Source organism: Indicator indicator (genome assembly GCF_027791375.1).
Source record: "Indicator indicator isolate 239-I01 chromosome W unlocalized genomic scaffold, UM_Iind_1.1 iindW_random_scaffold_59, whole genome shotgun sequence".
Lineage (NCBI taxonomy): Eukaryota > Metazoa > Chordata > Aves > Piciformes > Indicatoridae > Indicator > Indicator indicator.
In genome coordinates this window covers 71,628-98,316 of record NW_026539064.1, presented here as the reverse complement: position 1 = coordinate 98,316, position 26,689 = coordinate 71,628, and the positions used below count along the sequence as shown (strand labels likewise).

The window sequence follows — 26,689 nt, the reverse complement described above, 5'->3', positions numbered from 1 at the left end:
ATCTGCGGCGATGCACTTGAACACGCCGGTTCGAGTCCTGGGCAAAGTGGATCTCTTGGCAGCACAACGCACGAGGCAAACACAGGCACGCACACGAGAACAGGCACGGGTATAAACATGGAACACGGGTTTACCAAACAACCCCTATTTAACATTTGCCACACGAACACTGGTCCAGTGAGCATCCTTGGTAAACAGAGCAATTAACCATTTAACCAATGAAATGATGTTTCACCAAATATAGTGTGAGCATAACTCCTAACAAAGCCAGCATGAGCATGTCGCCTGAGCTTTGTTTACCCCAGTGGGCCCAGGGAATTGTCTACCCAGACAAAGTGGTGCCAAGACTCCCCCCCACTCCAGAAGGGAGAGGGAAGAGGGGGTTCAAGCTGAACATGTAGGGACATGTCCCGCCACTATTTAGAATATAGTCTTGGGCATAGGCATCATTCACCACATTCCACCCCCTGCTTATGGGCAAGTGTATGTGGGCAAATGTTGCTCCATGAGTGAATTTGTTTCAAATAAGTTATCCTAATTTATATGAACATTGCAAGAACATTATACATATAAGCTTGCAAACTGTATAACCATACCCTAACCAGAGTATACTGCAAAAGCAGTATACGGTAGCACCTGTTCTGAGCTTTGAATTTGTACTCTCAGTGTTTCAGTTTCCACCCCCTGACTGGTGATTGACTTCTGGTCCTTATGGGGGAGGTTTTCATTTTCAGTGCAGGATGTCTGCTGGAACAGCTTCATTCTGTGGGGAAAGAAAACTGGCCATTGCATATAGAAGCCAGGCTTGACAATTAGTAATTTGGAACAATCCATCGAGCGCTTATTCAATGTGTTTTCCCATTACTGTCTGTTGCTTCCCAGGCATACAAACCTCTGGGTGTAGCCAACGTCATGAGCACAGTTCCAATCAAAGGTAACTTCACTAATACAGGTTGACCCACCTGCAACTGCGTTAGTGAGTGTGGGGGTTTGTCCTTTGGACCCCCTGGCATGCAATTAGCATCCCTTGCTGGTTCAGCGGGGCAAAATGCCTTCACTTTGGGGCTACCATAATTCCCCTAATGGTTGTTCACAGTAAAGACTGCAGAAGGCAGACGCTTGTCCCAATTACTCTTTGAGACATTTGTGTGTTTTTTAATGAGGCCGTTTACCCTTTCGACCATGCCATTAGCCTGAGGGTAATAGGGAGTATGGAATATCCATTTGACCCCTTCCCCTCTAGCCCAGTCTTGTACTAAGGCTGAGGTGAAATGTGAATCATTGTCACTTTGTATACATTCAGGCATAGGCAGGATGCTGAACCAGGAGTCCCTTTTCCCATTCAGAGTACCTCCTTTCAGCATCTTTAAATGCTGTTGAAGAGAATGAAAGGGCTCTGCTAGGGCCTTTGGGTCCCTTTTGGAAAATCCCACAATAGGAGGCATGTTCAGAAAAGCCCCATTCTGCCCTTAAGGGATCTCGTGGGTGTAGAGGGCCCAGTTTCTGGTAAGACTTTAATTCGTCTTTCAAGACTTTGAGGCTTTCAGTGTGCCTTGGGGTCCAGTCCCAGACGCTGTGCTTTCTAAGCGAGTCATAAAGGGGATGAGCAATTACTGAGAAGCCTGGAATGTGCTTTCTCCAGTAACCAAAGGTACCCAAGAGTCGTGGAAGCTCCCTCTTGTTGTTAGGGATTTGGCCCTTCTCAATACCTCCCAGAGCATCCTCTGGCACCGATATTGCCCCTGCTACCCACCAGGATCTGAGAAATTTAATCTCTTGACTTGGGCCTTGACATTTGGCTTGTGGAACTTGTAACCTGTTAACAGTTCCCAGATGGCTGCAGCTACTGAGCCCACTTTATCTTTGTCATTCCCCCCCACAAAGATGTCATCTATATAGTGGTAGACACTTACATCCTTTGGGATCTCAAGAGTGTTTAGCAATGCTGCTAAGGAATTGTGTGCAATAGTACCTGAGTATTTGTACCCCTGCGGGAGACGATTGAAGGTGAATTGAGAGCCTTGCCATGTGAAAGCAAACTGAGGTTTGTCCTCCTCACACAAAGGGATCATGAAATACATGTCCTTGATGTCCAGTGAGGCCATCCAGGTGTGTGATGCAGCTTGGATCGTTGTCACAGTTGCTGTCAGGCTCGGGACTGTGGCTGTGAGAGAGGGTGTATTGCTGTTGAGCTTCCTATAGTCAACGGTGAGTCTCCAAGATCCGTCAGGTTTACGCACTGGCCAAACAGGAGAGTTGTAAGGTGAGTGTGTTCTGGTGATGATTTGTCTCTTTTCCAGGTCTGCAATCACTTCGGTGATGCCTTGTCTGGCTGCTGCTGGTAGTGGGTATTGTGCAACACATGTGATGCTCGATGTGGGCAAGGGTGGAGCGACTTGTAAGGTGCCTATCCGAGCAGTTTTGGTTCCTCCTGCTCCTATTCCATAAGAGCCGAAACACCATAAGAATCCTGAGAACACTGAGTCACCTGAGGATCCCTGTTCCTTTTCTTTGTCTCATCTGCCAAGAAACAGTTTTCTGTTTTCCTGTTTTTTGAACTTTTGAATCATATGCATCTGAGATAGCCAGAAATGGACTATGAATTTTATTTACTTGTTGTAGGTATTGTTTTAGATTAGATAGATGGTAGTAGCAGCAAATGGAATTGTTTAGAAAGGGTGGATTGTGCTGGTTTTAGGGCTATGCCTTTAACATTTTTCACAGACTCTCACGGTAGGGCCAAATAGGCCCAGTACAAAGTCAGACAGGCCTTAAGGTGTCTAGACACGGTCCCACTCTCTCCCCTCCTTCCTGCAGAAAGTCAGGGCAACGTGGGAAAAGGAACAAAGTAGACAGGACCCGTGCATGTCTGGTAAACAAGTTATTTACCTGGGGTAAGAGCAGGTGTGCTGACCACTGCTCCCCCAGAAACAAGGACTTCGTTTCTGCGTTTTATGGTTATAGCCTGGCAGAACACCTTTCCATTGGGAAGCTGTATGTTGGCTTCAGTTGCCCTATTGGCCAAATGGATCTTGGGCAAGGTATTTATACAAGCTGACTTGTAGTCTTCAAGTCTGGCCTTCAAGCCTTGCTTGAACCTACTTGGACCCGTCTTGTATGAAGCTGCCTCGAGTTGCCCCGCCCTGCCCTGCCTCAAGCCCATGGTCCAGAACCTGGGATAAAGCCATGAGCCCATACACAACAAGCCAGAGAAGCCATGAGCCTAGAAGCCAGATGAGCCCAGCCTGCTTCCCCTTTCTATTAGAATTGTGCCATGCCTCAGTTTACCCAGGAACGAAGCAAGTGCCCGTCACAAGAAGCATCGTAAACAGCCTGCCATCCACTGAAGCCAGATCAGCCCTGGGACAACGTGGCACCTGGCAGCCTGCCGTACTAGAGCGCCCCTGAGCCTCGTAGCTAACATAGCAGCAGCAGCATCCCTCACATGAGTAAAACCAGCTGTGAGTAATTAATTCATTGCCTCTAGGGTTTAAGGGTTCTTATCAAGTCTCCCCCCGCTGTGATTGAACGCTACCTACTCCTGGGGATCCTCTCTTTCCATGTTATTTCCTCCCAGTTTGCATAGAATCGTTGTATTTTGCCCAAAGACTGTACATTCCTATTGTAAATATATATTCCAACCATACAACAATCTTATTTAACAAGTTTTGGGAATTTTTCATATTAACAAAGGGTTACTAGTATTTTTATTGATACCCATTTGCCACATCATTTGTTAGTTAAGTGCAATTCCTTAACACAGATTTCAAGCAGAAAAATAGAAGAATGGAAATAAATCATTACTGGGTGTAAAAAGGAAAAAAAATTACATTTATTCTAAACAATTCCATTGGAGAGATAGCTCCCTTAAGATTTGTTTCTCAAAACAATGTTCAGTTCCATTTAGGAGTGCGGGGCAGTTTGTTCTGCTTTCTTCTTGCTTCTTTCGCTGGGAAGGATTTCTAACATGCCTCTGCTGACCTTGACTGCTTGGTCTGGTATTAACCTTACCTGCTTTTCTCTCTCTCTCCTTTTTTGCTGGGGGGGGAGGGGGGGGGGGGGGGGAAGAGCAACGGGCAGAGAGACAGCTTTCCTGGTCTCTTTTGGACCACGGGCATCTTCCTTATGAGGAGAGACTGAGGGAACGGGGTCTGTTTAGTTTGGAGACGAGAAGATTAAGGGGTGACCTCATTAATGTTTATAAATATGTAAAGGGTAAGTGCTAAGAGGATGGAGTCAGGTGTTGAGGAATGGTTGGCAAAGAAAGGACATGAAGGCCTGATGGACTTTACTGAAGAAGATATACAGCACCTTAGGACAAGATGGGTTTAGCTGAATCATTGTGACTTGCAAACTTGCAGGGCTGCGGTGTCCTTGGGCGGAGGAGGGAAAAGCTGGAAAGTAACGGGCCTGAGAAAAACAGGATGTTGTGATTAAGCCGAATGGAATGTTTAACCTACAAGAGGTGGGGTTGACACCTAGCTGTAAGCCAATTAGTAGTTGACTAGTAGGCATAATTAACTGTAAGCATATATAAGTGTGAGCTTGGAAATCAATAAACGGATTCTGCCGATCATATTGGTCTGTGTGCAGCCCCATCTTGCGACAGTCAGGCTTTTCTCAGTGATGCCCAAAGGCAGAACAAGGGGCAGTGGGTGGAAGTTGAGGCATAGGAATGTAATTGTTTGAAACTGTCTTTTTAATTTTTCCTTGCAAAGTTCTAAACAGAGAAAGTGAAAGAGTGTAAATAAGTCACTATTGGGTGTAAGGAAAGCAAAATAATGATTGCTCTAACCACTTCCATTGGATAGATAGAAATGTTTAAGAACTATTACTCAAAATAAAGTGGGGCACTCTGCACATTCTGCAGTCGGGGCAGTTGCTGGGCTGTCTGGCTGCTGTTTTCTTCTTCTCTTCTGGCAGAAGATAACACACTGACCGTGGCAGCTAAGTTAACAACTTTCTGCTTAACTAACTGTGCTTTCTGTCCAGGGGGGTCTGGGGGGGAAGCTCCTGGGAGAGAGAGAGGCCCCTTTGGGAAGGGTCCCCTTTGGGGGGAAGCAAAGGGAGAGTGGTTGTGCTTTTCTGTTGATTGTATATATCTGTAAATGTTGTGAATTTTGTATATTTGTACATATTCATTGCATTTCATCATAGATGGTAGATTTCACTTGTAAATACAGCTTTCATTTGCTTCCAGACTGAGCTAGCCTGGTTATTGTCACGGGGGGGGGGGGAATTTCAGCTCACACTGACACAAGGAAGTTCCATGGAAACATGAGAAAAAAAAAAAATATTCAAACCCCACCTGGATGCATTCCTGGGTGATCTGGTGTAGGTGATCCTGCTCTGTGGGGGGGTTGGACTAGATGATCTTTCTAGGTCCCTTCCAGCCCTTAGCATTCTATGATTTAGATAACAGCTGCAAGACACTTCAGGTGCAAGAGACCTTAACCTCTAAAGTCATACTGCTTAATGCATCACTGAAAGGCATTCAGCTATTTAGTGTGAGTACAGTTACTATTATGCAAAAGCAGCAACTACAAATACTGAAGAAAATTGAATTTGATCTCAGTGCAAGAAATCCTTTTTTTTAATAAAGTGTTAGAGAGTTATTCCAGTCAAATGTGCAAACACTTGCACACCAGTGTAGTTTACATACATGAATTAAAGGCTTATAGAAGCAGACTTTATGCAAGAGCAAATGCATCTTCACAAAACGCATTTTAAGTCAAAGCTACTCTGTTACGTGGCTTTTGTTTTGACAAAGAGTGCTGGAAAATAGAATTTTTTTTTCAGCTTTTGCCTCGGTCTGACAGCAAAAGGTTTCTAACTGCAAAGAAGCCTATGGATTAACTTAAAAAACAAGAGTTTGTACATTGGACAAGACTGCACAAGAATAGACCCAAGCTGCAGAACTGGCTAACCACTGGACTGCATACTATTCCAATACCCTGGGCAAAAGGTTTTGCATCTTAAGCCCTCCAAATATTTTGCTACAATAAACATGAAAACATTTTTTTAAATTCTTTAACTTAAAATATATTAACTTGGGGAAGAGTCGCATAACCATTGTAAATGATCCACAAGTGGTGTTTGTTTGGTTTGGGTTTTCTGTTGGCTTGTTAGCTTTGGGGGTTTTTCTGGTGTTTTTCTCCCTCCCCTCTCACTTCTCTGTCATTTCCCACTCTCTAGATGCAAAATGCAGAAGATCATAAAGTTCTTTAGGTTGGAAGGGACCCTTAAAGGCCATCTAGTCCAACACACCCACACACACCCAACAGTGAGCAGGGATATATTTGACTAGATGGGGTTTCTCAGAGCTCCATCCAACCTGACCCTGAATGTTTCCAGGAATGGGGCTTTTACCACCTCTTTGGGCAACCTGTGCCAGAGTTTCGTCACCTGCATTATAAAAAAACCAAACAAACCCACAAAAAAACCCCAACTTCCTTATATCTACTGTAAATCTATCCTTTTAGTTTAAAACCATTACCTCTTGCCCTGTGTGATGGTTTGAAACTGTCTCTTTAATTTTTCTCCTCAAAGTTCAAGCAGAGAAAACTAAAGAGTGTAAATAAGTCACCATTGGGTGTAAGAAAGCAAAATAATGATTGTTCTAAACAGTTCCAGTGGATAGATAGAAATGTTTAGGAACTACTACTCAAAACAAAGTGGGGCAGCCTGCAATTGGGGCAACTTGCTGGGCTGTCTGGCTGCTGTTTCTTCTTCTCTTCTGGCTGAACATAACACACTGACCTTGGTGAGCTAAGTTAACAATCCTCTTTGCTTTTAACTAACTGCTTTCTGCCAGAGGGATCTGGGGGAGGAAACCCCTGGGAGAGAGGCCCCTTGGGAAAGGTCCCCTTTGGGGGGAAGCCAAGGGAACATAGTTGTGCTTTTCTGTTGATTGTATATATTTGTAAGTGTTGTGAATTTTGTATATTTGTACATATTCATTGCATTTCATCATAGATTGTAGATCTGCTTCTAAATACAGCTTTCATTTGTTTCCACACTGAGCTAGCCTGGTTATTGTTGGTGTGGGGGGAATTTCAGCTCACACTGACACATCCTGTCACAACAGGCCCTGATAAAAAAAGATCGCCTCCGTCTTTCTTATAGGTGCCCTTTAAGTACTGAAAATACCACAATAAGGTCCCCCTTGCAACCTTCTCTTCTCCAAGCTGAACCCTAACTCAGTCTGTCCTTGTAAGAGAGTTGCTTCAGCCCTCAAGAGCAGGTCCAAAGGGTCACAAAAATTATTTGACAGGTTCACATCCTTGTAAAAATACATCCAAAGCCCCTTCCTTTCCCTGCAAAGCTGGGCTGGGGGGAAGCAGAGAAGCTGGGACAGAGGAAGCCAAGGGGAAACACTTCCCCCCAGCCAGGGCTGTCAGGTCAGTAGACTCCTATGAGCCTTTCCTCCAAGCCATATACCCTGCCAGGCACGGTAAGACACAGACCCCAAGCTGAGGCAAGTCTGGGCAAAGGACAGATCTTTATCTGTTCCTGGCACCCACTTCTATTGTCTGGCTTTGGAAATGCTCTCCTGGTGACATCTGACAAAATTAGATTTGGCTTTCATGCAAACAGGACAGTTGCAGAGCAAGCAAGCTTTTTCTCTTGGGTTTTTCCCTTACCACACATGTGGATTAAGCAGCTGTAGCAGTTTAGGAGAATTCTCTGATAAAAAGGGACAAAAAAAAAAAAAAAAAAGGAATTCCCACAATTAGCAAGCAGCATTGTATCTGATGTATTCCTAAGTCCCTGGGAAGTTCCTTCCTTTTGTAAGTGGGGTATTATTGTGTGGCAGTTTAGGCTGGGTGCCCCCTGCCACTGCCGCATGAGATACACCTCTGGTGTCCTGGGTGCCCACCCACAGGGGTGGACACAGGAAACGACGTATTTCTACCCATAAATCCTGCACCCTATAAGGCCATCTGCAAAGTCATTCTCTTCCTCTTTCTTCCCTCTCTGCTCCCACGGGAGATGTCCTCTCTTATCGGGTAATGCCGGGGGAGTATCCTCAAGGCCTCTTAGGCCTGTCTAGGCCTAATGCCAGGAGGAGAATGGGGGGGGGGGGGCAGTCTCAGACCTGGCCAGCCTGAGACTTGCCTAGCAGTGGGAGGGGGAAGAAAGAGCCCGGGGGGGTTTGGGTTTACCCTCAGGTGGGAAGAAGGGAAGGATTGGGAAGCTTTGGGAATTCTGTGAGGGGTTCTGTACGCTTTGGGATACTCTTTGTCACTATGCTTTGTAGCTTGTAGTTCTCTGTAGCTTCACCAATTGCTTTTCCATTTAAACTTTCCATCACTCTCCAATCCGTTTGTGTGAGTCTCATTCTTTTGTCCCTTTCGGGGCAAGAGACGATCTGTCTGGCCCCAAACCAGCACAGATTTTTGGTAGCAGAGGATGGTTCCTGTGCTGAACTCTGCAAATTGGATTGGAGAAGAGCAGGGGTGGAAAAGTTAAAATGGTATCTGGGCGTTGTTGGTTTTTGGTGGCTGGGCTCAAGGTTTTGTGCTGGGGCGACCGTGTGGGCGTTTTATGGGTTCCGAGGGGACACCCTGGTGCGTAGCCGTGGCGTGGAATCCCTCCTGCTGTTCCGAAGCGGCAGCGGCGATTCTATAGCTGCAGGCACTGGGGGAAAGCTTAAGAATGCGGTGCCTGTCCCTTTCCCTTTTGTTCCCCGCGGCGCCAGCGGCGAGTAGAGCGGCGCGGAGCCGAGGAAGGGGGAGGGACAGTCGGAAGCAGACCAGGGTCGGCTTGTCCCGCGGCGGTGGGGGCTAGCCGCAGCGGGGCGGTGAGCGGTGGCTCCCGCAACTCAAGAAGGCGGGCGGTGGCTCCAGTTCAAAAGCTGCTTCCGAGGACCCAGGGAGCGAGTATAGCTTTGGCTGGAAAAGCCGCTCTTGTGGCCCGAGGGGTGGCGGCGGTTTTGATCTGTACCGCGGCTGCAGAGGTGACGGCGGCTCTCGCTGTTATCTCTCCCCTGATTTTCGGACGCGCTCCGAAAATGGCGCCTAGCACCTGGCTCCGCCTCTCTTCTCGGCGGGTTGCAGTGCAGCCACTCCCTCTCCGGGGGAGGGCTGTGTAGCCGGATGCCTCCATGCCTTGGCATGCGTACGCTCAGGGGGAGCGGTGTGCCTGTGCGTGGTGTGTATCCGTATTAGCCTCGGGCCGCGGCTGGAAGCGGTCAGCACTGGGCTTGGGAAAGGTCCGTGCAGCTTTGGAAAGTCTCAGCGTGCTGTTGCCTGCAAGGGGTGGAAGGAGTCGAGTTGAGGAGCCTGATTGCTCAGACTCGATTGCCCCGAGGGGTGGAAACATGCCGCTTGAGTGGATGGAGAAATGTTTGATTGAGAAGTTATGAGGTTGTTTCCAGGTGGCCAGGATGCTCCATCGGATCCATGAAGAGTTCACCGTGCAGAAGAATGAACTCTGCGTCGCTGGGAGGTTCCATAGGATGAGGGAGAAGAGCTGGACTGAACTGTTACCTGAGCCCGAGGGAGAGACCTTTCGGAAGGACGCCCAGATGGAGACTTGGACTTTGCCAGACATGTCATCTGAAAGTTGTTTCTAATTTGATGATATGTTTTGGGTGCAGGAATTATGGGTATGAAATAAGGGGTGGAATGTGGCAGTTTAGGCTGGGTGCCCCCTGCCACTGCCGCATGAGATACACCTCTGGTGTCCTGGGTGCCCACCCACAGGGGTGGACACAGGAAACGACGTATTTCTACCCATAAATCCTGCACCCTATAAGGCCATCTGCAAAGTCATTCTCTTCCTCTTTCGTCCCTCTCTGCTCCCACGGGAGATGTCCTCTCTTATCGGGTAATGCCGGGGGAGTATCCTCAAGGCCTCTTAGGCCTGTCTAGGCCTAATGCCAGGAGGAGAATGGAGGGGGGGGCAGTCTCAGACCTGGCCAGCCTGAGACTTGCCTAGCAGTGGGAGGGGGAAGAAAGAGCCCTGGGGGGTTTGGGTTTACCCTCAGGTGGGAAGAAGGGAAGGATTGGGAAGCTTTGGGAATTCTGTGAGGGGTTCTGTACGCTTTGGGATACTCTTTGTCACTATGCTTTGTAGCTTGTAGTTCTCTGTAGCTTCACCAATTGCTTTTCCATTTAAACTTTCCATCACTCTCCAATCCGTTTGTGTGAGTCTCATTCTTTTGTCCCTTTCGGGGCAAGAGATGATCTGTCTGGCCCCAAACCAGTACATATTGCTACTTTTGGATCTATCTTTTCCAAATACTCCTCTCAAACTATCCATAACCATTCCTATTGTGAAGATAACCCACAACCAAACCACCGAACCTTTATAAGCTCTGTATCACGTTACAAGGCAGATGGAGCCAAATTTATAAATATATTATTATAAATGTCTCACCTTATTCCCCCTTATTCATAACAGTCCTTCTTGTGCTAAGTGCTCCAAAGCTGGACACAATACTCCAGGTGAAATTACACCAGAGCAGAGTGGCAGAATCACCTCTCTCACTCTGCTGACCTGACGTGTTGTGGCCTGAGCACTAGGCCCCAAACCAAATATTAGATAATATTAGTATCTGCTCATTAGCAGAATATGTATCTGTTCCTAGTATGTAACTGTTAGCAAAATAAGCACGCTCATTAGTGAAAGATGTAGCTTTGACAAAATATATTCATTAGTGGGGATGAAATGTTGTGAGAATGTAGTTAACTCTCATTCTTTACTAGAGTATCAAAGCCATGTAAGCAGATGTTCAGCCTTATTTAGTAAATCATCAAGTCCTGTAGGCACATGGCCTTGCTTGGTAGACTATCAAGACCATATCTGGGAGCTTGTCAAGACCATACAGCCAGGTGTTTGGCCCCGTTGGGAAGGATATGGTCAAAACCAAATAAATAGACACACTCCCTTACTTCCTCCTGGGCCCTGGCTAGGCAATGGGAAGAATCTAACAGGAGAACAAAGCCAGATATCCCTGCATTTGAAGTTATGTAGACTTGTTTATTCAACAGTACAAAAGCTGGGCCCTCTTGCAGCAACTTTAGAAGCCTCACCTATGAGAGAATGCACTGCAGAGAACTTCCCAATTGCTAGGAAAGGTTCTCCAAATCCTCACTGTAACCAGGGCTCCCCAGTGGCTGCAGCTCTGGATGATGGTAAAACATTGGAGCAATTGGTGATGTATCTTTGTTAATCACTATAGCTAACCTTATGTAGTAATGATTAGGTATATTACCTTGATGTATTTTACCTTCGCTGTATTATTATTATTTTGCCTGTTTTTACTGCTCTATTCATAAGTAAAAGATAAGTTTACTTCTTTAACTTGGTGTCTATGTCCCTTGTGCTAACCCTGTCAATTGGATTTACATAAATTGGCATCACAGACAAGATTAAAAAAATAAATGTATTGCATGAAGGTTGGGATTTGTGTTTAAGCTAAGATAAAACTTCTTAATGCTTTTGCAAAAGAACCTCTTGATGTTTAGCAGACATAGAATCTCAGAAAACTCCAACAGACAATCTTTTCTGTTTCTACTTGGAATTCCACCATTCAGCAATACGTAGAATGATTTAGGCTGGAAGAGACCTTAGAGATCATCTAATCCAACCTCTCTGCCATGGATAGGGACATCTTTCAACTAGACCAGGTTACTCAAGGCCCCATCCAACCTGGCCTTGAACAGCTCCAGGGAAGGGGCATCCACAACCTCTCCAGACAATCCATTCCAGAGTCTTGCCACCCTCATAGTGAAGAATTTCTTCCTAAGATCCAAATGAAACCTATTTTCCTTCCATTTAAATCCCTTTCCCCTTCTCCTATCAGTGGATGCTCTTGTAAAAAAAGTCCCTCTCCAGCCTTCCTGTAGGTTCCCTTCAGGTATTGGAAGACAATTATAAGGTCTCCCCCCCCAGAGGCTTCCCTTCTCCAGGATGAACAATCCCAGTTCCCTTAGACTATCCTCATAGGAAAGGTGTTCCAGCCCCTGAATCATCTTTGTGGCCTGTCATGGTAGGGGCCAAACAGGCCTAGCACAAACCCAGTGTGTCGGTGTGAGCTGAAATTCCCCCCCCACCAACAATAACCAGGCTAGCCCAGTCTGGAAGCAAATGAAAAGCTGTATTTACAAGCAGAGTCTAAAATCTACAATGAAATGCAATGAATATGTACAAATATACAAAATTCACAACATTCACAAATATATACAATCAACAGAAAAAGCACAACCGATCTCCCTTTGCTTCCCCCCCAAGGGGACCCTCCCAAAGGGGCCTCCCTCTCCCAGGAGCTTCCCCCCCAGACCCCCCTGGACAGAGAAGCAGAGTTAGTTAAGCAGAAAGTTGTTAACTTAGCTGCCAAGGTCAGTGTGTTATCTTCAGCCAGAAGAGAAGAAGAAACAGCAGCCAGACAGCCCAGCAACTGCCCCCACTGCCGAACGCAGAATGTGCCGAATGCCTACTTTGTTTTGGGTAATAGTTCTTAAACATTTCTATCTATCCAATGGAAGTGTTTAGAACAATCGTTATTTTGCTTTCTTACACCCAATAGTGACTTATTTACATTCTTTCACTTTCTCTGTACTGAACTTTGCAAGGAAAAATTAAAAAGACAGTTTCAAACCATCACACCCAGACAAGCCCTGATGCATCTAGACATGGTCCCACTCTCCCCCCTCCTTCCTGCAGAAAGTCAGGGTAACATGGGAAAAGGAACAAAGGGGACAGGACCATGTGTGTCTGGTAAACAAGTTTGCTTCTGGGGTAAGAGCACATGTACTAGCCACTCCTCCTCCCTGACCAGGCCTATGTTTCTGCCTTTTATGGCCACAGCCTGGCAGAACCCCTTTTCATCAGGTAATTGTGTACTGGCTTCAGTTACCCTATTGGCCCAATGGAATCTCGGGCAAGATATATGTACAGGCTGATTTCTAGTCGTCTTGCCTTGCTTGAATTGCCTTCTTGGACCTGCCTTGCTTCAAGCCACATTGAGTTGCCTTGCCCTGCTTCAAGTTGCCTGGTCCAGAGCCTGGAATAAAAGCCACAAGCCTACACACTGCAAGCTAGAGAAGCCATGAGCCTTGGAGCCAGAGCGTAGCCTTGCTTCCCCTTGCAACTAGAATTTTGCTGTGCCTCAGCTTACCCAGAAAAAAGCAAGTTCCCATTGTGAGAAGCATCATAAAACAGCCCGCCATCCTGCTGAAGCCAGACCAGCCCCAAGACCACATGACATTTCCTGCTGGCAACCTGCTGAGCCTGGCGCATGAGAGCGCCCCAAAAGTCTCAACAGCTAATAGCAGCAGCACTCCCCACTTGGGTGGAATCAGCTGTGATTAATTAATTCATTGCCTCTTTGACTTAATGGTTCTTGTCAAGTCTCCCCCTGCTGCGGTCAAGCACCATTTCACTCCTGGGAATTCTCTCTTTCCCTGTTATTCCTACCGGTTTGTATAAAATTGTGAAAATTGTTGTAGTTGCCTAAATACTGTACATTCCCAGTGTAAATATATATTCTAACTATACATCAAAGCTATTTAATAAGTTTTTGGAAATTTTTCATAATAGAAAGTTAATATTTTTATTAATATCCATTTGCCATATCGTTTATGAATTAAATAAATTTCATAACATGGCCCTCCTCTGGACTTGTTCCAACAGATCATAGAATGGTCTGGGTTGAAAGGGACCTCTGAAGGTCATCCAGGTCAACCCCCTCTGCAGTAAGCGGGAGAATCCTCAACTAGATCAGGTTGCCCAGAGCCCTGTCGAGCCTCACTTCGAATATCTCCAGGGATAGGGCTGCAACCACCTCCCTGGGCAACCTGTTCCATTGTTCTACTACCCTCATGGTAAAGAGCCTGTTCCTAACATCCCATCTAAATCTACTCTTCTCTAGTTTGAAGTCATTGCCCCTTGTCCTATCACTACAGGCCTTTGTAAACAGTCTCTCTCCATCCTTCTTGTAGGCCCCCTTCAGATACTGTAAAGCTGCTATTAGGTCTCCCCAGAGCCTCCTCTTCTCCAGGCTGAAAAACTCCAGCTCCCTCAGCCTGTCTTCATAGCAAAGGTGCTCCAACTCCCTGATTGTTTTGTGGCCCTCCTCTGGACCCACTCCATTGGGTCCATGTCCTTCCTATATTGAGAGCTCCAGAGCTGGACACAGTACTCTAGGTGAGGTCTCACCAGAGCAAAGTGGCAGAAACACCTCACTAGGTCTACTAGAAACACATCTTTTGATGCAGCACAGGATGCTATTTGCCTTCTGGGCTGCAAGCACACACTGCTTGCTCATGTCCAGCTTCTCGTCCATCAGCACCCCAAGTCTTTTTAAACAGGGCTGATTCCTATCACCTCATCCCGTAGTCTGTATTGACACTGAGGATTGTTCCACCTCAGTGGCAGAACCCTGCACTTGCTCTTGTTGAACCTCACAAGGTTCACCTGGGTCCACCTCTCCAGCTTGTCCAGGTCCCTCTGGATGACATCCCATCCCTCTGGCATATCAACATCACTCAGCTTCGTGTCATCTGCAAACTTGCTGATGGTGCACTCAATCCCACTGTCTATGTCATTGCTGAAAATATTAAACAGTCCCAGTACAGACCCCTGAGGGACACCACTTGTCACTACTCTCCATCTGGACTTCCAGCCATTGAGCACCACCCTCTGGATGTGACCATCCAGCCAATTTCTTATCCACTGAACAGTCTAACCATCAATTCCTTAACTCTCCAACTTGGTGAGTAGGATATTGGGGGGAACCATGACAAAAGCCTTGCAGAAATCCAGAGAGATCACATCCATAGGTTGCCCCTTACTCACTTCATCATAGAAAGCCACTAGGTTAGTCAGGCAGGATTTGCCCCTAGTAAAGCCATGTGGGCTGTCTTGAATCACCTCCCTGTCCTCCATGTGCCTTAGCATGGCATCTAGGAGGATCTGTTCCATGATCCTCCCAGGCACAGAGGTGAGGCTGACAAGTCGGTAGTTCCCAGGGTCCTCCTTTCTACCCTTTTAAAAAATGGGTCTGTTTCCTTTTTTTCCAGTCACCGGGACTTCACCTGACTGCCACGACTTCTCAAATATCATTGAGAGTGGCTTGGCAACTACATCATCTAGTTCCTTCAGGACTCTGGGATGCATTTCATCAGGTCTTGTATATCTTCAGGTTCCTCAGATGATCACACACCTTGTCTTCACTTACAGTGGGAGGGACTTTGACATCTTTGTCTCCAACTTGTGGGCCATCAACATGAGAGCCATGAGGAGAGAGGTTGGGTACTGGTTTGGGGCCAGACAGATCCTCTCTTGCCCCGAGAGAGACAAAAGTATGACATTCACACAAACAGATTGGCAAGTGATGGAAAGTTACTCCCCCACCGTTACCTGATAAGAGAGCATCTCCCACAGGAGCAGAGAGGGAAGAAAGAGGAAGAGAATGACTTTGCAGATGGATTTATAGGGCGCAGGATTTATGGGTAGAAATATGCCATTTCCTGTGTCCACCTTATTGGGTGGACATTAGGGACACCGGAGGTGTAGCTTATGTGGCAGCAACAGGAGGCACCCAGCCTAAACTGCTACAGGTTGCCAGTGAAGACTGAGGCAAAAACATTGTTGAGAATCTCAGCTTTCTCCTTGTCTGTTGTTACTAGTTCACCACTGTTGCTCATCAGGGGGTGGGGCATATATGTTTTCTTTAACCTTCCTTTTCTGGTTAATGTACCTGTGGAAGCCTTTCTTGTTTTTCTTTACATCACTTGCCAAGTTCAGTTCCAGCTGTGCCTTGGTCTTCCTGACCTTGCCCCTACACAACCAGGCAACATCCCTCTACTCTTCCCATGATGCCTGTCCCTTCTTCCATTTCCTGTGTAGTCCCAACTTGCCTTTTAGTTTGACCAGCAGGTCTTGGCTCAGCCTTGGTGGTCTCTTGCCCTCCTTGTCTGATTTCTTACACCTGGGGATTGAGATCTCTTGTTCTCTATAGAAAACACACTTAAAGATCTGCTAGCTCTGTTCTGCTCCCTTGTACCTGAAGGGTGTTTCCCACTGGGTCCTATTTATTAACTCCTTGAAGAGCTAGAAGTTTGCTTTCCTAAAATTTAGTCCTAACTATGCTTCTCATGGGCTTCATACTCCTTAAGACAGGGAACTGCACTAGCGCACAATCGCTGCAGTCCAGGCTCCCTTTGACTTTGACGCCCCGATGACTTCACTTGCATTTGTGATCAACACTTCTAATAACGCATCCCCTCATGTAGGGCTGTTAATTTCTTGTTTTAAGAAGTGGCCATCTAGGCACTCTAGGAGCCTCCTGGATTGCCTACCAGCTAGCTGTGCTACTTTTCCAACAGGTGTCAGGGTGGTAAAAATCCTTAATAAGGATGAGAACCTGTGATTGTGATGTCTCCTCAAGCTGGAGTAAGAAGGCTTCATCAACAGGCTCCGCTTGATCAGGCAGCCTGTAGTAAACTCCTACCACAAGGCTCCCTTTGCTGTCCCAATCCCTAATTCCTACCCCTTCCTTTAACCTGCTTGTGGCTATTCTTTGACAACAACTCTTTGCACTCTATCTATTTCTTTACATGGAGGGCAACACCTCCACCCCCTTCTTCCTCTTCTGTCCCTTCTGAACAGCTTGTAGCCATTGATAGCCACACTCCAGTCAGGATTCATCCCACCAAGTTTCTGTGATTACCACTACGTTGTAGCTTTCCTGTAGCAGGGTAGCTTCCAACTGCTCCTGTTTGTTGCCCATGCTGCATGCATCAATGTAGAGGCACTTCAGCTGGGCTGATGGCCATGTCACCTTCTCAGAGGGGCACCCCATCGTTCCCCCAAGGCATTTCATGGGAGCTACCCTCCTGTCTCTTATTACCTCAGAGGCCCCTGGCTCACCTCTGTAAGACCTTACCTTTGCTGCAGTGTTCACAGCATGCTTCAGGGCAACAGGTTGAAGGCCCTTACTATCACCTCATCCTTTCAACCCTGGTGTGTCTTCCTGCCCCTTGTCACAGACATTTTTGATATTGTTATCTCCCACCTCGAGTGAAATGACAGACTGAAGGCTGTCCTTCGGTTCATCTCTAGTGTACCTTATTTTAACCTCCTCCCCCTTCAAGCCTAGTTTAAAGCCCTTTCAATGAGCCCTGCCAACTCATGTGCCAGGATCTTTCCCCCCCTCTGAGACAAACGTACTCCATCTGCTGCTAGCAGACCCAGTGCCAGATAAAGTTCACCAAGATCAAAAAAACCCCAAAATTCTGTTGGTAGCACCAGCCTCTGAGCCACTTATAAATCACACATGATTTCTTGTTCCTTCCAGTATTCCTTCCTGCCACTGAGGGTATTGACAAAAAAAAAAAAAAGAAAACAAAGAAAACACACACACACAAAAACAACAACAAAAAAAAAAAACACCACACGATCTTGTGTCCCTGATCCTTCAACCAGTCTCCCTAGTGCCTTGAAGTCCCTTTTGATTACTTTTGGACTCCTGGTTTTCACCTCATCACTTCTCACCTGCTGTGACAGTTTTAAGGCTATGCCTTTAATTTCTTTTCACAGAGTGAGTAGAAAAGTAAAAAAATGTAAATAAATCATGATTGGGTGTAAGAAAGCAAAATAATTATTATTCTAAAACTTCTATTGTAGAGATAGAAATGTTTAAGAGTCAGTACTCAAAACAAAGTCTCAGTCTGTCTGTTAGCCTGTCTGGTGTTTCTCTGCTGGGTAGTCTGCATTTCTCTTCCGCACTTTTGCTTTTTCAGAGTTAACACACACCCGCATGCTGACCTTGAAAAGCTAAGTTTAACAACCTCTCTGCTTCTTGGCTTTCTTCCTTCTGCCAGGGGGGGTCTGAGGAAGGCAGGGGGGCAGCTTTCCTGGCTTTGGCCAGGAGGGTTTTATGCTATTTCTGTTAATTGTACATATTTGTAAATACTGTATATTTGTACATATTCATTGCATTCCATTGTAGACTGTAGTTTTTGCTTTGTAAATACCGCTTCATTGGCTTCTGAACTGAGCTAGTCTGGTAGTGTTCATGTGGGAGGGGAATTTCAGCCCACCATACTACAACACCTGCATAACTAGTAAGGGATAGTAATCAGAAGGCTGTACCAGTCTAGATAGCCTTCTGGTAGCATCTCTGATCCAGGCCCCAGGGAGGCAGCAAACCTATGTCCCTCTTAGGATGGGGACATCAGAACTGGACACAGTATTTAAGGTAGAGTCTCATAAGAGCAGAGTAAAGGGGGAGAATCGCCTCTCGATCTGCTGGCCACGCTCCTCCTGATGCATCCCAGGATACAGTTGGTCGTCTGGGTTGCATGAGGACACTACTGGCTCATGTTGAGTTTCTCATCCATCAACACCTTCAAGTCCTTCTCTTCAGGGCTACTGTCAACCCACCCTGTACTCAGTTTCTATTTGTGCCTGGGATTGGCCCAACACAGGCAGCACAGGACCTTGCACTTTGACTTGTTGAACCTCATGCAGTTTGCACTGTCCCATTTCTCAAGCCTCTCAAGGTCCCTTTGGACAGCATCCCTTCCCTCAACTGAGTACACCACACAGTTTGGTGTCATCAGCAAACCTGCTGAGTGTGCATTCGATGCCATCGTCCATGTTGCTGACAAAGATGTTGAACAGCACTGGACCTAGAACAGACCCCTGAGGAACTCCACTTGTCACTGGTCTCCACATGGACATTGAGCCATTAACCACAACTCTGAGCGCAACCTTCTAGCCAGTTCCTTATCTACCGAGCGAGTGGTCCATCCATCAAATCCATCTCCATCTTAGAGACAAGGATGTCATGTGGGAAAATGTCAAATGCAGTTCTGGGCCCCTCACTTCAAGAGGGATATTGAGGTGCTAGAGCAGGTCCAGAGGAGAGCTACAAGACTGGTGAAGGAACTGGAGGAAAAGTCTTAGGAGGAGAGGCTGAGGGAGCTGGGGTTGTTTAGCCTGGAGAAGAGGAGATTCAGGGGGGACCTTATCACACTCTACAACTACCTGAAGGAAAGTTGTAGTAAGGTGGGGATCGGGCTCTTCTCCCAGGCAACTTGCAACAAGATGAGATGGCATGGCCTGAAGCTGCACCAGGGGAGGTTTAGGTTGGATGTTAGGAAGCACTTCCTCACAGAGAGGGTAATTAGACACTGGAACGAACTGCCCAGGGAGGCGGTGGAGTCACTGTTCCTGGAGGTGTTTAAGGAAAGAATGGATGTGGCACTTAATGATATGGTTTAGTCAATGAGGTGGTATTAGGTCATAGGCTGGACTTGACCTCAGAGGTCTATTCCAGCCTCAAGAATTCTGTGATTCTGTAACATCTTGGACACACAAGGTTTACCTACCTTTCACCCTTAAACTCAAAATGAGCCAGGGGCAAAAAATAAGATTAAGTAAAATAAAAATCAAGTTTACCTATTGCAGTCAAATACCTGTACACCCAACACAACTGATTCTGCCAGAAACTCAAACTGTCAATTTCTTGTTGACAGCAACCGAAGGACAGATATTTGCTCTTAATCGCTGGACCTCTTCAGAGAATTTAACATCAGTCACCCCAAGCTACTTTTGCCTTTTGCCAGTCATGCTGAATCGCTACATAAATTCACTAGACAAATCAAAGATTGACAGGACAGTCATGCAGAAACACCTGGACTTGTGATAAACTCCACTGCAGATGTGTACTCAATTATGTAGGGGGTGCTTGTAGTTCAAGACTGCTCCTATCCCTCAACTCACAAGCTGCTCTTCACAAAGTGGTTGCTTCTGAAGGCTGCTGTCCTTTCCATTTAGCTGAGAGGTCCTAAGATATGAAGTACTGGATTAAATATGAACATACTATATTAGTTGATAAAATATGCTTAGATGCTGTGCTTGAATTTTTAAGAAGTCAGAGTTTATTATAGCCAACGTTAGGGTATTGATAATCTATTTAAAAATTCAGGGAGATGTGTTTTCTGCTTCAATTCAAATGCTAGAGTTACAGGATTAGCAAATAAAACCATAATTTGTTGAAATGTTGAACCACCTTTTAACAGCAGTAGCTCCTATCAAGAAGGTGCAAAGGGAACACTTTCCTCATTTCAGTTTATTCAGTTAGTTCATCAACCCAGAGATAAAGGGTACATTTCTCCAAGAATAAACAAGGTGTCTAAAGCTGATATCACCAGCTCCCAGAGCTCCACGAGCACAAATCAAGCATTTGTAGTCCAAATCAGCTAACACTTCATTAAGGTCACATTAAAAACAGTTTTTCCTCAAAATATTTATACTTGATCTTGAGTAGAAGCCTTTGTACTTTCTGTTCAGTTCCTATCCTCAAACTACATTAAGTGGAAGAAAATTCCCAAACTCGCATCACGACAAAGTTTTTAAAAAGTTACATCTTGTAATTGTGTATTTCTTAAACCTGCTTACCTAATCTAAGGAAACTAAAAAACAGATGAAGCTAGATATTTAATCAAGCCAAAAAAAAAAATGGAAAAATAAATCAGATGTTGATCTGAACTAGCATTCAGAGTATATGTAAACTAGGCTTATATATTATACAAGTCACCCCACCAAATAAACTTTAGACATAAGATTAACACTCTAAACAATTCAGCAACCCAAGTCTAACACTTAAAAGGTTTGCCTGAAGACTTAATACAAAGAAAGCCAAGAACATCACTTCTTAGGACTCCTCCCTAGGAGGAGGGTCTAAGACCACTTTTTCAGTGGCTCAGAACTTAGGATGCATAACCAAAGGTCAAATGCTAACAAAACAAAACACAACAGCAAGCAGGACCTGCACGGATGAGCAAGGAGCTGATGGAAAAACTCATATGGAGGAAAGAAATTTATAGCATGTGGAAAAAAGGACAGGTCACTCAAGAGGATTATAGGAACACTGTCAGGGAATGTAGGGATGCAACAAGGAAGGCCACAGCCCTCTTGGAATTAAATCTGGCAAAAGTAAAAAAGAAGAATGGCTTTTCCAAATACATCAGTGGCAAAAGGAAGAACAGGGAAAATGTGGGCCCATTGCTGAATTCAGAGGGAGCCCTGGTGACAGCAGATGCAAAAAAAGAGAAGTACTGAATGCCGCCTTTGCTTCAGTCTTTACTGCTAGGACCAGCCCTCAGGAATCTCAGTCCCTGGATGTAAGGGAGAGTCTAGAGAATGGAACACTCTCCACTAGTCAAGAAGGATTGGGTTAGAAATCATTTGGGCAAACTGAATACCCACAAAACCATGGGCCATGATGTGATGAATCCACAAATGCTGAGAACTGGCTGATGTTGTGGCTCTACCACTCTCCATTTTCAAAAGATCATGGAAAATGGGAGAGGGGATAGAGGACTGGAGGAAAGCCAATGTCACTCCAGTCTTCAGAAACAGCAAGAAGGAAGACCCAGGAAAGTATAGGCCAATTCACCTTACCTCCATCCCTAGAAAGGTGATGGAGCAGCTCATTCTGGAAGTCATCTCTAAGCACATGGAAGAAAAGAAAGTTATCAGAAGTAGCCAACATGGATTCACCAAGGCAAAATCATGCTTGACTGATCTGATAGCCTTCTATGATGGGCTGACTAGCTGGGTAGATGAAGGAATAGCAGTGGATGTTGTGTACCTCGACTTCTGTGATGGTTTGAAACTGTCTTTTTAATTTTTTCCTTGCAAAGTTCAAAACAGAGAAAGTGAAAGAGTGTAAATAAGTCACTATTGGATGTAAGAAAGCAAAATACTGATTGTTCTAAACACTTCCATTGGATAGATAGAAATGTTTAAGAACTATTACCCAAAACAAAGTGGGCACTCTGCACATTCTGCATTCTGCAGTGGGGGCAGTTGCTGGGCTGTCTGGCTGCTGTTTTCTTCTTCTCTTCTGGCTGAAGATAACACACTGACCTTGGCAGCTAAGTTAACAACTTTCTGCTCTAACTAAACTCTGCTTCTCTGTCCAGGGGGGTCTGGGGGGAAGCTCCTGGGAGAGGGAGGCCCCTTTGGGAGGGTCCCCTTGGGGGGAAGCAAAGGGAGATCGGTTGTGCTTTTCTGTTGATTATATATATATTTTAAATGTTGTGAATTTTGTATATTTGTACATATTCATTGCACTTCTCTGCTTGTAAATACAGCCTTCATTTGCTTCCAGACTGAGCTAGCCTGGTTATTGTTCGTGGGGGGGGAATTTCAGCTCACACCTACACAACTTCAAGCAAGACTTTTGATACTGTGTCCCATAACATCCTCATATGTAAATTCAGGAAGTATGGGCTAGATGAGTAGACTGTGAAATTGATTCAGAACTGGCTAAACAATAGAGCTCAAAGGGTTGTAATCAGCAGTGCAGAACCCAGTTGGAGATCTGTAACTAGTAGTGTTGCTCCCCGGGGTCAATACTGGGTTCAGTCTTGTTCAACACTTCCATCAATGACCTGGATGAGGGAACAGAGTATACCCTCAGCAAGTATGCTGATAATACAAAAACTAGGTTTGTCTGACACACCAGAAGGCTGTGATACCATTCAGCAAGATCTGGACAGACTTCAGAGTTGGGCAGAGAAGAACCTAATGAAATTCAACAAGGAAAACTGTAGAGTCCTACACCTGGGCAAGAATAACCCCATGCACTAGTACAGGTTAAGGCTTGACCTGTTAGAAAGCAGCGCCACAGAAAAGGATCTTTGAGTCCTGGTGGACAGTAAGTTGACTGTGAAAGAGCAATGTGCCCTTGTGGCCAAGCAAGCCAATGGTATCCTGGGGTGCATTAAGAAGAGTATGACCAGCTGGTCCTATCCCTCTATTCTGCCCTAGTGAGACCTCATCTGGAGTAGCATGTCCATTTCTGGGCTCCCCAGCTCAAGAGAAACAGGAAACTACCAGAGAGAGTCCAACAGAAGGCTACAAAGATGATTAAAGGAAAAGAACATCTCTCATAAGGAAATGCTGTTCAGCCTGGAGAAGAAAAGGCTGAGATGGGATTTGATCAATGTTTACAAGTACCTTATGGGTGGGTGTCAAGAAGATGGGCCAGTCTTCCTTCACTGGTGCCCAGTGAAAGGCTGAAATGTAATGGGTACAAACTAGAACACAGGAAGTCCTACCTCAACATGAGGAAAAACTTTACTGTGAGGGTGACAGCACTGGAACAGGCTGCCCAGAGAGGTTGTCAAGTCTTCTTCTTTGGAAGCTTTCAAAACCTACCTGGATGCGTTCCTGTGTGGGGGTTGGACTAGATGATCTCCAGAGGTCCTTTTTCCAACCCCTACCACTCTGTGAGTCTGTGACTCTTCACAGAGAAAATGAGACAGAAACAACATATGGACAGACTACAACCATGCCACCTGAAGGGAATCCCTCTACTGTGGAAGAGTAAAGGCATCATGAAATCTTAGTCTCCTACTCTCAAAATAAGTAGCACAGGATAGTCAGAAGAACTTAAAGGCACAACAGTTCAAGCACATAAAATACTTTTAAAAGTGATCACATTTATAATACTGAAGTCAGTCAACTGGCCAACTGAAAAAAAAATTAAAAATAGATGAGTAATGTAAGCGCAGGAAGAAGTTATCAAATCATTTGGATGTAAAAATTACCCAGTTACCAACCCAAGACTATACTAGTTATACTTGCCTAAATTATAACTTATTCAGGAAGCTATCACCCCTACAGGAATAAGCCAGTCAACTCATTACAGAAGGCAAGTCTTGTGCCAAAGCCTTTCTTTCAAGACAATGAGGCCAAACCAAATGTGACTCAAACATATCATTTCCCAAGCTATGTGTTATTTTGGTTTTGTGGAACAAAGCTCTTAAACCTTGACTCAGAGAGGTGCATGTTAGCCAAGCAAAGAGAGGAGGCTAATTTTTTTCAGTTTGACAGAAGTCAAAGGGCATGAAATGGGAGACACAGGAGTCAGTATTAAAACTATAACTCCTGGGAGAAGCAAGCTGGAAAAGACAATATTTTGCTACAGATCAAGTAGACATCGAATACAAAAGGATATGCCCAATACAACATGTCTTCTGCAGGCACCAAAGTTTTTTTAACTGCTTCTTTTAAGGTAAAACATGCAATTTATCCTCCAGCTGTTTTGAAAATTTAAATCTATTCCCTTTCTTGGACAGCAGAGATGGATTTCTCACTTATTGTATTTACAAGGGGGGAAATAACCAGCCACAACAGGTTTGATTTTTTTTTTGTCTTACCAGAAGACTGAGAAATAAATTGAAAGCATTTTTCTACCTTTACCTATTACATGCTGTTGTAGCCCCTTGAAAGCTGCCCTCTAAAAGGTTAGAGAAAAAGAAAAGGAAAACATGAGGAAAAAATAAACATGAAAAACAGTTATGACGCGCATGAAGTTCTGAGGAAAACACGCCCTTTATCTCGAATTCATCATCCTACACAGGATACATCACCTGCATAACAAGAAAAGCTATTGAGGGAAAGCTAGGAAGCCCATTTGAAATAAATATATACAGACCAAAGATAAGGACAACTTGGGAGTGAAAGAGAAGAATTTGCACTCCGCTATGAGATACCTGCCATTCTTCGGCGTTAAAATACGGAAATAATAGAATAGACAGCTGTGACACGCCCCTCTCAACCCGACGCACATCCCAAGATAGAGGGGAAGAGCGGTCCTACAGATCTCAGCCAGTCTACCCTACAGACTGCCCCCATATCCTCACCGCCAACAGCAGGAAGGAAAGGGCAAGTGCCGGGACACCTCCTACGGAGCCAAGCCTCCTTATCCTCCCTCCTCTCGCGGTGGATGAAACGGCTGACAGGGGCCGTGGGCCGGCCGCCCCACTGGAGCCCCAGCCATTCCATCGAGCCCAGCAAAAAGGCCCAGCAGTCGGAGATAGTGGGAGCGTACAGGCCCCAACGGCAGCTCCCCAGGCCCACTGTGGTGACGAGAGGCCCGGTCTGCCGGCGAGGCAGAGGAAAGTCCATACCTTGAAGTAACCACCCTCATAGAGAGTGTTGGGGGGCCCGAAGATTGCCACCTCCCAGTTATAGAGATCAGACTCGTCGACCAGGGTGATGCGGAAGCCCTCCACTGGCTCCTCCTGCAGCGACTTCAGCTCCAGCATCAGCGCCTTCTGCGAGCTGCTCATCTGCTGCTGGGCCATGGCACGGCACGGCACACGCACTGCCGCTGCAACCCACAGACCCCAGCGTTGACGGCCACTGCTGCCACCACTTCCTTTTGTGACGGCGCACGCTCACCGCTGACCTCAGCGCGCCGCGCCGCACAAGCCGCGCCTACAGGCGTGATTAAAGGGACAACGGACCCGCAATAACGCTTGTATGGTATGTGGGTGAGGGGCTCCTGTCGCTACATCAGCCCCCATGGGCCAGTCTGGCGTCTCCTTTCTGGTGAGTTACGGAACAGGGGAGAAGATGGACTGGGAGCGACACAGGGAGTATGGTATTGTGCGGGGTCGTGGGTGGGTACAGCGGGGTATGGCTGGCCCACACTGCTGTGCTGACAGATGCCTACAGTTGAAAAAGATAAGCTTTATAGAAAGGATGTTTTTTGAGGAGCGACCTCGCATGACCCAGCATCTCCTAAAAATTTAGAATAACCCCTAAGCAGCACCAGCAGCAGTAGGAGAGCAACAGGAAGCTACTCTGCTCCTACGGGTGTTATTTTTACATGTCTCCACAGATGTATGAGGTGCTACAGGCAGAAAATACTATTTCCATTTTTTTCCCATTCCCAAACACTGTTAAAGGAGAAAAACGTTTGCAGGTGTGAAACAAAGAAATTACACTAGATAGCAAATGAGGTTTATCCAGTCCGTATTCTTTTATTGCAGCGCTGGGGTACACTGGGATCTTTCCCAAAGTGTGCACCACCGAATCCATGGACACATGAGTTTTTATAGCATATAAACATACATTTTCACCAGTTTTCCCAGAAATCATTGTCCCCGCCTATACCTGGCGCTCATACATTATTCACAGCTACTGTAACTTCATGGTCACTTGACCTGTTGTCCATGTCCTTTAACACCTCCAAATGGCCGATGATTGTATCCTCTCAGATGTCTGTCCTTTGGATGTGTGCCCCCAAGCTGCTTGTCAAGTTCTTTGGTCAAGTAAATCAGTATCATATAGCGACCAGCTCTACAAGTTCCACCGGTTTTGCAGGGGCTGAGCCTTGCAAAATTCAGTTATCTCCACGAATCCCTTCGGAATCACACATTTTAAAAATTCAACAGTTTTCTGACAAATACTGACATATTTTGTTTCCCTCTTTCAGGTGGCAAACCTGTGAATGTGAGCAAGCACTTCAGATGGTGCTTGCAAGCTCCTAGTCCTTATCTAGTCTTTAATGAACAATATAAATATTATTCATTGTAGAAATTAAAATAACAAAGTAATTATCCAGGAAGAGGACAAACAGTGTAGCACAACTCCAGATGGTGTAAATCTGAGTTTCACTTCTGGAAATGTTAATGCATGCATCTGCTCATCAGCACAAATGACCACCCAGCTGCATGAGAAATACTGGGCATGGAGACATAGGTGCAAGCTGGATATCTCAGACAGAACAGGAGAAGCAACAAGAACATAACAGCTCTGACAGAGAAAAGCTGATGCCTTTTTCTTGATAAAGAATTAATGTGATTCTAGTGGGAATAATTTAAATAACTAATAGGCTGTGATGAGTTATAAATTAGTTGTACTGTCC

General features: G+C 45.6%; 1 protein-coding gene across 1 annotated transcript in view; it reads right to left on the bottom strand.

Annotated features, from left to right (window-relative positions):
* The window catches only part of LOC128979902 (ubiquitin-conjugating enzyme E2 R2), a 222,663-nt gene extending 197,542 nt beyond the window's left edge, over positions 1-25,121 (bottom strand). Inside the window, exon 1 of the mRNA XM_054398299.1 lies at positions 24,945-25,121. Coding sequence (XP_054254274.1) covers positions 24,945-25,121 — 177 coding nt within the window. The remainder of the gene's footprint in view (positions 1-24,944) is intronic.
* Between the last annotated feature and the right edge of the window lie 1,568 nt (positions 25,122-26,689).